Below are 12,122 nucleotides of genomic sequence, written 5' to 3' on the forward strand. Positions count from 1 at the left end.
CATTTATTTTTCATTTGCAAAGGATACAACATGTGTAAACAGTACAGCTAAATGCTTACTTACAAGCTCTTCCTCAACAATGCAATGTCTAATATCAAAATACGAAAATAGAAAATCAGAATAGGATTTTAAAGAGCACGGAATCTATACTAGGTCAGATATCTACAAATACAAACACGGGAAGTAAAACACATGAGAATGTACACAAGGTCAGTACCAGTATCAATATCAATATGCAGTTGGTAGATAGTGCATTCGGACCCCTTGACTTTTTCCACATTTTGTTACGTTAAAGCCTTATTCTAAAATGTATTAAAACATGTTTTTCTCCCTCAATCTACACACAATACCGTATAATGACAAAGCAAAAACAGGTTTTTAGAAATGTTTGCAAATGTATTCAAACTAAAAAAACTTAAATATCACATTTTCATAAGTATTCAGACCCTTTACTCAGTACATTGTTGAAGGAGCTTTGGCAGCGATTACAGCCTTGAGGCTTCTTGGGTATAACTCTACAAGCTTAGCACACCTGTATTTGGGGAGTTTCTCCCATTCTTATCTGCAGATCCTCTAAAGATCTGTCAGGTTGGATGGGGAGCTTCACTGCACAGCTATTTTCAGGTCTCTCCAGAGATGTTTGATTGGGTTAAAGACCAGACTCTGGCTGGGCCACTCAAGGACATTGAGACTTGTGCCAAAGCCACTCCTGTGTTGTTTTGGATGTGTGCTTAGGGTTGGAAGGTGAACCGTCGCCCAAGTCTGAGGTCCTGAGCGCTCTGGAGCAGGTTTTCATCAAGGATTTCTCTGGCCTTTGCTCCGTTATTCTTTTCCTCGATCCTGACTAGTCTTCCAGTCCCTGCCACTGAAAAACATCCCCACAGCATGATGCTGCCACCACCATATGGATGGTGCCAGGTTTCCTCCGGATGTGACGCTTGGCATTCAGGCCAGAGTTCAATCTTGGTTTCATCAGACCAGAGAATCTTGTTTCTCATGGTCTGAGAGTCATTTAGGTTCCTTTTGGCAAACTCCAAGTGGGCTGTCATGAGACTTTTACTTAGGAGTGTCTTCAGTCTGGCCACTCTACCATACAGGCCTGATTGGTGGAGTGCTGCAGAGATGGTTGTCCTTCTGAAAGGTTCTCCCATCTCAACATAAGAACTCTGGAGCTCTGTCAAAGTGACCATCGGGTTCTTGATCTCCTTCCTGAACATGGCCCTTCTCCCCCGATTGCTCAGTTTGGCCAGCTCTATGAAGAGTCTTGATGGTTCCAAACTTCTTCTATTTAAGATTGACGGAGGCCACTGTGTTCTTGGGGACCTTCAATGCTGCATAAATGTTTTAGTACCCTTCCCCAGATCTGTGCCTCCACACAATCCTGTCTCGGAGCTCTACGGACAATTTCTTCGACCTCATGGCTTGTTTTTTTTGTATGACATGCACTAAGGGACCTTAAATAGATAGGTGTGTGCCTTTCCAAAGCATGTCCTATCACTTGAATTTACCACAGGTGGACTACAATCAAGTTGTAGAAACATCTCAAGAATTATCAATAGAAACAGGATGCACCAGAGCTCAATTTCGAGTCTCATAGCAAAGGGTCTGAATACTTACGTAAATAAGGTATTTCTGTTTTTATTTTAAAGTAATTAGCCCCCCAAAAAATGTAAACTGTTTTCGCTTTGTCATTATGAGGTATTGTGTGTAGATTGATGAGGAACAACATAATTTAATACATTTTAGAATAAGGTTGTAACATAACATTTGGAAAAAGTCAAGGGGTCTGAATACTTTCTGAATGCACTGTACACGTAGGCAGGGGTAAAAGTGACTTGAATTACATGAGATCAGACAACAACCTAGAGACAATAATAGAAAAGTGCATTGAGGAAAGAGAGAGCAAGCACATGTTAGCATACACAACATTTCTGTTCCATACCATCTGCATCTCCTCAGGTGAGAGCTCGTCATCCACACGACCCTGGCCCTCCTCCCACAGGCTCACAGTGTTCTCCGGGACCTCCATCACGCTCCGCTCTTCAGGGAGAAAACAAGGAGATGTACACTTCACATCACTGTAAATAGACTTTTTCTATTGTATGTTTGTTTATTCCATGTGTAACTCTGTGTTGTTGTTTGTGTCGCACTGCTATGCTTTATCTTGGCCAGGTCGCAGTTGTAAATGAGAACTTGTTCTCAACTAGCCTACCTGGTTAAATAAAGGTGAACAAAAATAGTCAGCTGTTCTCAAAATAGATTTTCTTTCCACTCAATGGGATCACCTCTTGGTCTATGTACTCACCACCGCTGCTGCTCTCCTCCTTGGATGTTTTCTCCTCGCTGTGCTGTTCCACCTGTGGGCTCTTCTCCACCACCGTCCTACTGTGGTGGTGCTCTGGCTCTAGTCGGGACCTAGAATAATATCAAAACGCCAAAGGCAAGCTCAGTCTTCTTAAATGTCAAGAAAAACACTAAAGGGATAGTTTGTGTGTTTGGCATTGAAGCCTTTTAATTCATCATTCAGATGTACTCGTGGATACCATTTTGTATGTCTCTGCATCCAGTATGAATGAAGTTAGAGGTAGTTTTGTGAGCCAATGCTAACTAGCATTAGCGCAATGAGTGTAAGTCTGCAGGAACATAGACTTCCCATGATTGTACTAACGCCAGTTGGCAACTTCCTTCAAACTGAACGCAGGGATATAAAAATGGTATCGACGAGTTCATCTGACTCCGGGGAAGTAGATAAAATCTCAAACTATCCCTTTAAGGCAAGGTCACAACAAGTTTTATGGAGATAGATTACTGCCATAATATTGTAAATGAATGAAGAATAATGCACAAATAAATTACATGTAAAAATACAGACTAATAATAGACATTTATTGTCAGAATTCAGCCCAAGCGTCCCTAAAATCAAGAATTCTAACAATAAATGAATAATTCAAGGTATTTTTTGTTTCATCCTTCCATCGAGAATAATAGCTACTCGAATACTCACAGTCTCTTCTTGTCTACCACTCTCTTCACTCGTATAGCCCTCTGCTCGGAATAAAGCTTGCATACTCCTGCAAACAATGATCGACACAAATCATATATTGTCAACATTACTACAAAGTACAGTACTTACAATACGCACAGACATCAAATATATACCGGCATCACTAACGAGCCCACCTTTCAAATACATCTCGATTAGGTCGAGGACCGCCCCCCTGTGCTCTTTAATCTGGGTCGATATGACCCGTTTCTCAGCTGGAAGGGCGACAAAAAAATGAGAAAAAAAGTGTTATTAATATTGTGTATTTAAGCACACACACACACACACACACACACACACACACACACACACACACATATCCAACCTTCAGAGCGGAGCTGCTTGATGGCTTCAGAGCAGGTTCTCATGAAGATCTGGGCGTCCTGGTCGATCTGGTCTCGCTCATTGTCTGTCATCCGGGTTAGATCTGATGAGATGAGACTGTAAACACACAAAGCAATAAAATAAAAAACGTATTTCAAATTCCAGTTTTTTTATTACATTCATATAGAAGTCAATACAATCCGTGAGCATACAACATATCATAAATGCAAGTAATTAAACAAAACCAATATTAAAAGTGTCAGGATAGATGGTCGTTGAGATGGTATCAAGAGCTAGATAGTATTGATCCCAGATCTGCTATAAACCAGATCTGCTGATTCTGTGCAGTTAAATTAAATCAGTTACTCTGCTGACTGACACACACACACACACACACACACGATGACAGACACGTGTACAGTTATCTTCATTTTCTGTCGAAGAAACATGAAAAGGGCGCCCAGACCTTTGCCGTGTTTAATAAAGAAGCAATATACGTACATATTATACAAGTCTATGGGAAGATAATGTCATAGCATGTACTTCTTCCCATTTAAATTAATAATATGTTTCATTCATAACATTTGTATTTAATATTCTCCATTGAACACAGGTATAAAGAAATCATATTAACAATTTGGCTAATGGATCTAAATTGCTGGCTCATACTGAATTTAGGCGTAGGCCCATACTACATTTTATTCCGCTGCTCTATAGCTACATACAGGTAACTACCAAAATAAAAGGAGACACTTGAGTAAATGAGGGATCAAATTAAATAAAATTGTATTTATCACATGCACCGAATACAACAGGTGTAGAACTTACAAGCCTTTAACCAACAAAGCAGTTCAAGAAAGAATTAAGAAAATATATACTAAATAAACTAAAGTAAAAAATAATATTAAAAAGTAACAAGAAAATGACATAATAACGAGGCTATGAATAGTCCGGGTGTCCATTTGATATTCTTGTTCAGCAGTCTTATGGCTTTGGGGTAGAAGCTGTTAAGGAGCCTTTTGGTCCTAGTCTTGGAGCTCCGGTTCCGCTTGCCGTGTGTAGGCAGAGAAAACAGTCTATGACTTGGGTGACGAGTATTTGACAATTTTTTGGGCTTAGTATATAGGTCCTGGATGTCAGGAAGCTTGGCCTACCTGGTTAAATAAAGGTGATTTAAAAAAATATTTTTTAAATACAAATAATATGACTTTGAAGGCAATATGTTTCAACGAGTAAAAAAAAAAAAAGTAAACCTAGACTATAGACATGCCAGCATTCAGTCATAACTCATGCCACATAGGCTAGGGAAAGCATACATACACTGTACAGCGAAACAGGCTACAGTAAGATAACCAGAATACATCCATGAATGTAACACAGTAGCCTGTGTGACACAGCACAGGCAATGACAAAGATCATTAGCGCCATTAGTACCAGCATTACAAGTTACTACAATCATATTTTGTTATTTAACCAGGTAGACCAGTTGAGAACAAGTTTTCATTTACAACTGCGACCTGGCCAAGATAAAGCAAAGCAGTGTGACAAAAACAACAGAGTTACACATGGGATAAGAGTTACACAGGTCAGAAAGAGGAGGCATGTCATGGAACATGTGATTGATGTAGTTAAAGTTACTGGTAAATGTGGGCTTAGCTACAGAGGACACAGACATGAAGCTGCATATAACTTGGTAAACATGGCCGACAATCATGGCTAGTTTCTTGAGCTTATGTTGTTACTAGTGGTAATTACTTACTGGTTACTCTGAAGTAGCTATTCTATGACTCTTCCTTAACAGGCTGACAAGGGTGAAAGAACATTTGCTGTGATTTAAAGCTTTTGTACGGAGGCATGTTTTTTGGACTTTCGCATTATACTTGCAGTTATGTAGCCAATGCTCAATTTCATTGACTCAGTGTATAGATGTGTTTATTTTTGTGCTGTTTTCTTTATGGACAACAGTGAGTGAACATTGTAATATACACTGCTCAAAAAAATAAAGGGAACACTAAAATAACACATCCTAGATCTGAATGAATGAAATATTCTTATTAAATACTTTTTTCTTTACATAGTTGAATGTGCTGACAACAAAATCACACAAAAATAATCAATGGAAATCAAATATCAACCCATGGAGGTCTGGATTTGGAGTCACACTCAAAATTAAAGTGGAAAACCACACTACAGACTGATCCAACTTTGATGTAATGTCCTTAAAACAAGTCAAAATGAGGCTCAGTAGTGTGTGTGGCCTCCACATGCCTGTATGACCTCCCTACAACGCCTGGGCATGCTCCTGATGAGGTGGCGGATGGTCTCCTGAGGGATCTCCTCCCAGACCTGGACTAAAGGATCCGCCAACTCCTGGACAGTCTGTGGTGCAACGTAGCATTGGTGGATGGAGCGAGACATGATGTCCCAGATGTGCTCAATTGGATTCAGGTCGGGCCAGTCCATAGCATCAATGCCTTCCTCTTGCAGGAACTGCTGACACACTCCAGCCACATGAGGTCTAGCATTGTCTTGCATTAGGAGGAACCCAGGGCCAACCGCACCAGCATATGGTCTCACAAGGGGTCTGAGGATCTCATCTCGGTACTTAATGGCAGTCAGGCTACCTCTGGCGAGCACATGGAGAACTGTGCGGCCCCCCAAAGAATTGCCACCCCACACCATGACTGACCCACCTCCAAACTGGTCATGCTGGAGGATGTTGCCGTGGAGAACGTTCTGCTGCCTGCGTCTCCAGACTTCAGACGTCTGTCACATGTGCTCAGTGTGAACCTGCTTTAATCTGTGAAGAGCACAGGGCGCCAGTGGCGAATTTGCCAATCTTGGTGTTCTCTGGCAAATGCCAAACGTCCTGCACAGTGTTGGGCTGTAAGCACAACCCCCACCTGTGGACGTCGGGCCTCATACCACCCTCATGGAGTCTGTTTCTGACCGTTTGAGCAGACACATGCACATTTGTGGCCTGCTGGAGGTCATTTTGCAGGGCTCTGGCAGTGCTCCTCCTGCTCCTCCTTGCACAAAGGCTGCTGGGTTGTTGCCCTCCTACGGCCTCTTCCACGTCTCCTGATGTACTGGCCTGTCTCCTAGTAGCGCCTCCATGCTCTGGACACTACGCTGACAGACACAGCAAACCTTCTTGCCACAGCTCGCATTGATGTGCCATCCTGGATGAGCTGCACTACCTGAGCCACTTGTGTGGGTTGTAGACTCCGTCTCATTCTACCACTAGAGTGAAAGCACCGCCAGCATTCAAAAATTAACAAAACATCAGCCAGGAAGAATAGGAACTGAGAAGTGGTCTGTGGTTATCACCTGCAGAACCACTCCTTTATTGGGGGTGTCTTCCTAATTGCCTATAATTTCCACCTGTTGTCTATTCCATTTGCACAACAGCATGTGAAATTTATTGTCAATCAGTGTTGCTTCCTAAGTGGACAGTTTGATTTCACAGAAGTGTGATTGACTTGGAGTTACATTGTGTTGTTTAAGTGTTCCCTTTATTTTTTTTTAGCAGTATATAATAAGTACGTATGTGGATACCCCTTCGAATTACTGGATTCAGCTATTTCAGCCCCACCCGTTGCTGACAGCTGTATAAAATCGAGCACACCGCCATGCAATCTCCATAGGCAAAAACATTGGCAGTAGAATTACCTTACTGAAGAGCTCAGCGACTTTCAACATGGCACCATCATAGGATGCCACCTTTCCAACAAGTCAGTTTTGTCACATTTCTGCCCTGCTAGAACTGCCCCAGTCAACTGTAAGTGCTGTTATTGTGAAGTGGAAACGTCTAAGAGCAACAACGGCTCAGCCACAAAGTGGTAGGCAACCCAAGCTCACCAAACGGGACCGCCGAGCGCTGAAGTGTCTGTTCTCGGTTGCAACACTCACTACAGAGTTCCAAATGGTCCCTGGAAGCAACATCAGCACAATTAATGTTCTTTGGGAGCTTCATGAAATGGCTAAGCAGCCACACATAAGCTTATGCCAAGCCAGCACTCAATGTCACAGGAAGGCCAAAAAGATCATCAAGGACATCAACCACCCGAACCACTGCCTGTTCATCCCGCTATCATCTAGAAGGTGAGGTCAGTACACGTGCATCAAAGCTGGGACCAAGAGACTGAAAAACAGCTTCTATCAAGACCATCAGACTGTTAAACAGCCATCACTAGCACATTAGAGGCTGCTCCTATAGCCATAGACTAGAAATTACTGGCCACTTTAAGAAATGGAACACTGGTCACTTTGATAATGTTTACATAGCTTGCATTACTCATCTCATATATGTATACTGTATTTTATACTATTCTACTGTATCTTAGTCCATGCCGCTCTGACATTGCATATGTACAGTTGAAGTTGGACGTTTACATACACCTTAGCCAAATACATTTAAACTCAGTTTTTCACAATTCCTGACATTTAATCATTGTAAAAATGCACTGTCTTAGGATCACCACTTTATTTTAAGAATGTGAAATGTCAGAATAATAGCAGAGATAATTATTATTTCAGCTTTTATTTCTTTCATCACATTCCCAGTGGGTCAGAAGTTTACATACACTCAATTAGTATATGGTAGCATTGCCTTTACATTGTTTAACTTGGGTCAAACTTTCTGGGTAGCCTTCCACAAGCTTCCCACAATAAGTTGGGTGAATTTTGGCCCATTCCTCCTGACAGAGCTGTTGTAACTGAGTCAGGTTTGTAGGCCTCCTTGTTCGTACGTGCTTTTTCAGTTCTGCCCACAAATTTCCAATAGGATTGAGTTTTGTGATGGCCACTCCAATACCTTGACTTTGTTGTCCTTAAGCCATTTTGCCACAACTTTGGAAGTATGTTTTGGCCATTTTGCCACAACTTTGGAAGTATGTTTGGGGTCAATGTTGATTTGGAAGACCCATTTGCGACCAAGCTTTAACTTCCTGACTGATGTCCTGAGATGTTGCTTTAATATATCCACAATTTTCCCTCCTCATGATGTCATCTATTTTGTGAAGTGCACCAGTCCCTCCTGCAACAAAGCACCGCCACAACATGATGCTGCCACCCCCGTGCTTCACAGTTGAGATGGTGTTCTTCGGCTTGCAAGCCTCCCCCTTTTTCCTCCAAACATAACGATGGTCATTATGGCCAAACAGTTATATTTTTGTTTCAACAGACCAGAGGACATTTCTCCAAAAACTACAATCTTTGTCACAAACCTTAGTCTGGCTTTTTTATGGCGGTTTTGGAGCAGTGGCTTCTTCCTTGCTGATAGGACTCATTTTACTGTGGATATAGATAATATTGTACCTGTTTCCTCCAGCAGCTTCACAAGGTCCTTTGCTGTTGTTTTGGGATTTATTTGCACTTTTCGCAAAAAGAATTACATCCACAGGTACACCTCCAATTGGCTCAAATTATGTCAATTAGCCTTAGGAAAAATTACTTGTGTCATGCACAAAGTAGATGTCCTAACCGACTTGCCAAAACTATAGTTTGTTAACAAGAAATTTGTGGAGTGGTTGAAAAACGACTTTTAATGACTCCAACCTAAGTATATGTAAACTTCCGAAACATCAATTACTTTGTCAACGGTTAAATATATCACAATCCACACGAAGGCCGAGCTGAAACCTTGGTGGGGGCATTTTTGGGGTCAAACGTGAAAATGGATTAGCCACATGAAAGTCATACAGTTGAAATGGATAGAAAACAGACAGTAAACAAGACATGGTTCGGTAACCTGATAGGAGGCTTACCTTCCAGCATTCACATAGTCCTTCCTGTGCTGCAGTAGAAAGTCTTTCAGCTTGGTGATGTTAGAGATCTGTCAATATGAATAGAAAATACATAACATGAACATTTATAAATTTCTTCATGTCTCCTTCTCCATTTGTTGACTACATCACAGTTCCTCTTCATGATTTTGGCCATCATTGTGGACTTTCATTGGTAAGATGTACCTGGAACCCCTTTATTTTTAATTTTTACCAAACCAGTGTAAACATCTAAAGGGCTTATGACATAACGATGCAGTATCTTGAGAAGTAGGCCTCTCTCTCAACGATGTCTCGCACACTATGTCTCGCACAACCAAATGCTGGTAAGAAGTCAGAGGTTGGTGGATTTCATTCCTTCACTGGTGGACCAAAGAGTTCATTTCAGGCCTTGCTCACACGTCTCAAGTTAGGCCTAAAACAACAACTTTGCTTTCATTGACTGACAGGCAAACCTTGTCCATGTGTCTCTCTATCCATTCGGAATGTTTACCAATTACTATTAGTTAACGGCAGGACATACCAAATTCAAACTGGCAATTTCCTTGTTAAATAGTACCAGTAAATAAAATTATACGCTTCTATATAGCTGCCCTGACAGAAAACATTAAAATATGCCTAAAATGTATAATCTGTCAACTATTTATCACAGATAAAATGTCAGAGCAAAAGGTGTGCGCAGGAAAACCAGAGGAAACTCGGTGGAATCCAATATTTAATCCTGTAATTCAGGCAACATCGAAAAATACCTAATTGTTCCCCATCTACAGATTGGAGCGCGATAAGGACAGACGTGTGTGTGAGTCCACACACAGCAGGCTCTGTTTGAGAAAAGAAAAGAAAAAACAGAAAATAATCCAGACAAGCGAAGTATTGAAAATGACACAATGACTTTGACTGTGACAGAAGCCCATGGTGAGCTGGATTGTTTTGGTAAAGCCAAAGCCCACTGTCTTCGGTCCAATCTTTTTCTTCTAGTGACCAAATCACTGTGTTAACAGGGTTTTCTGAGAATGTTTTTTTTATTTTCATACAGAGCTACAATTTGCTTGAAACCCATCTCCTCTCCCAGAAAACAAATAGGCCTAGACGTCTTGTATTTCTATTTATTATGGCTCCCCATTAGTTCCTGCCAAGGCAGCAGCTGCTCTTCCTGGGGTCTGGCAAAATTAAGGCAGTTATACAATTTTAAAAACATTACAATACATTCATTAAAGAATTCAGAACACACTAAGTGTGTGCCCTCAGGCCCATACTCCACTACCACATATCTACAATGCAAAATCCATGTGTACAGTCGTGGCCAAAAGTTTTGAGAATGACACAAATATTACATTTCCACAAAGTTTGCTGCTTCAGTGTCTTTAGATATTTTTGTCAGATGTTACGGAATATTGAAGTATAATTACAAGCATTTCATAAATGTCAAAGGTTTTTATTGACAATTACATGAAGTTGATGCAGAGTCAATATTTGCAGTGTTGACCTTTCTTTTTCAAGACCTCTGCAATCCACCCTGGCATGCTGTCAATTAACTTCTGGGCCACACTGATGGCAGCCCATTCTTGCATAATCAATGCTTGGAGTTTGTCATATTTGTGGGGTTATGTTTGTCCACCCGCCTCTTGTGGATTGACAACAAGTTCTCAATGGGATTAAGGTCTGGGGAGTTTCCTGGCCATGGACCAAAATATCGATGTTTTGTTCCCCGAGCCACTTAGTTATCACTTCTGCCTTATGGCAAGGTGCTCCACCATGCTGGGAGAGGCGTTGTTCATCGCCAAACTGTTCCTGGATGGTTGTGAGAAGTTGCTCTCGGAGGAAGTGTGGGTACCATTCTTTATTCATGGCTGTGTTCCTACGCAAAATTGTGAATGAGCCCACTCCCTTGGCTGAGAAGCAACCCCACACGCGAATGGTCTCAGGATGCTGTACTGTTGGCATGACACAGGACTGATGGTAGCGCTTACCTTGTCTTCTGTGGACAAGATTTTTTCCGGATGCCCCAAACAATCGGATTGGGGATTCACCAGAGAAAATGACTTTATCCCAGTCCTCAGCAGTCCAATCCCTGTACCTTTTGCAGAATATCAGTCTGTCCCTGATATTTTTCCTGGAGAGAAGTGGCTTCTTTGCTGCCATTCTTGACACCAGGCCATCCTCCAAAAGTCTTCGCCTCACTGTGCATGCAGATGCACTCACACCTGCCTGCTGCACTCACACCTGCCTGCTGCCATTCCTGAGCAAGCTCTGTACTGGTGGTGCCCTGATCCTGCAGCTGAATCAACTTTAGGAGACGGTCCTGGCGCTTGCTGGACTTTCTTGGAAGCCCTGAAGCCTTTTTCACAACAATTGAACCGGTCTCCTTGAAGTTCTTGATGATCCGATAAATGGTTGATTTAGGTGCAATCTTACTGGCAGCAATATCCTTGCCTGTGAAGCCCTTTTTGTGCAAAGCAATGATGATGGCACATGTTTCCTTGCAGATAACCATGGTTGACAGAGGAAGAACAATGATTCCAAGCACCACCCTTCTTTTGAAGCTTCCAGTCTGTTATTCGAACTCAATCAGCATGTCAGAGTGATCTCCAGCCTTGTCCACGTCAACACTCACACCTGTGCTAATGAGAGAATCACTGACATGATGTCAGCTGGTCCTTTTGTGGCAGGGTTGAAATGCAGTGGACATGTTTTTGGGGGATTCAGTTCATTTGCATGGCAAAGAGGGACTTTGCAATTAATTGCAATTCATCTGATCACTCTTCATAACATTCTGGAGTATATGCAAATTAACATCATATAAACTGAGACAGCAGACTTTGTGAAAATTAATATTTGTGTCATTCTCAACTTTTGGCCATAACTGTACATGTGTGTATAGTGCATATGTTATCATGTGTGTGTATTCATGTGCCTGTGTTACTTCACAGTCCTCACTGTTCCATAAGGTGTATTTTTACCTGCTTTTT

At 41.7% G+C, this 12,122-nt stretch overlaps 1 protein-coding gene across 1 annotated transcript in view; it reads right to left on the reverse strand.

Moving 5' to 3' along the window:
* LOC110528472 (syntaxin-18) overlaps positions 1–12,122 on the reverse strand; it is a 45,825-nt gene that overhangs the window by 6,003 nt on the left and 27,700 nt on the right. Inside the window, exons 2-7 of the mRNA XM_021610563.3 lie at positions 9,136–9,203; positions 3,369–3,484; positions 3,181–3,258; positions 3,005–3,071; positions 2,306–2,415; positions 1,943–2,040 (exon numbers count right to left, since the gene is read on the reverse strand). Coding sequence (XP_021466238.1) covers positions 1,943–2,040; positions 2,306–2,415; positions 3,005–3,071; positions 3,181–3,258; positions 3,369–3,484; positions 9,136–9,203 — 537 coding nt within the window. The remainder of the gene's footprint in view (positions 1–1,942; positions 2,041–2,305; positions 2,416–3,004; positions 3,072–3,180; positions 3,259–3,368; positions 3,485–9,135; positions 9,204–12,122) is intronic.

Source organism: Oncorhynchus mykiss, chromosome 7, assembly GCF_057628025.1.
Source record: "Oncorhynchus mykiss isolate SJ-2025 chromosome 7, ASM5762802v1, whole genome shotgun sequence".
Taxonomy (NCBI): domain Eukaryota; kingdom Metazoa; phylum Chordata; class Actinopteri; order Salmoniformes; family Salmonidae; genus Oncorhynchus; species Oncorhynchus mykiss.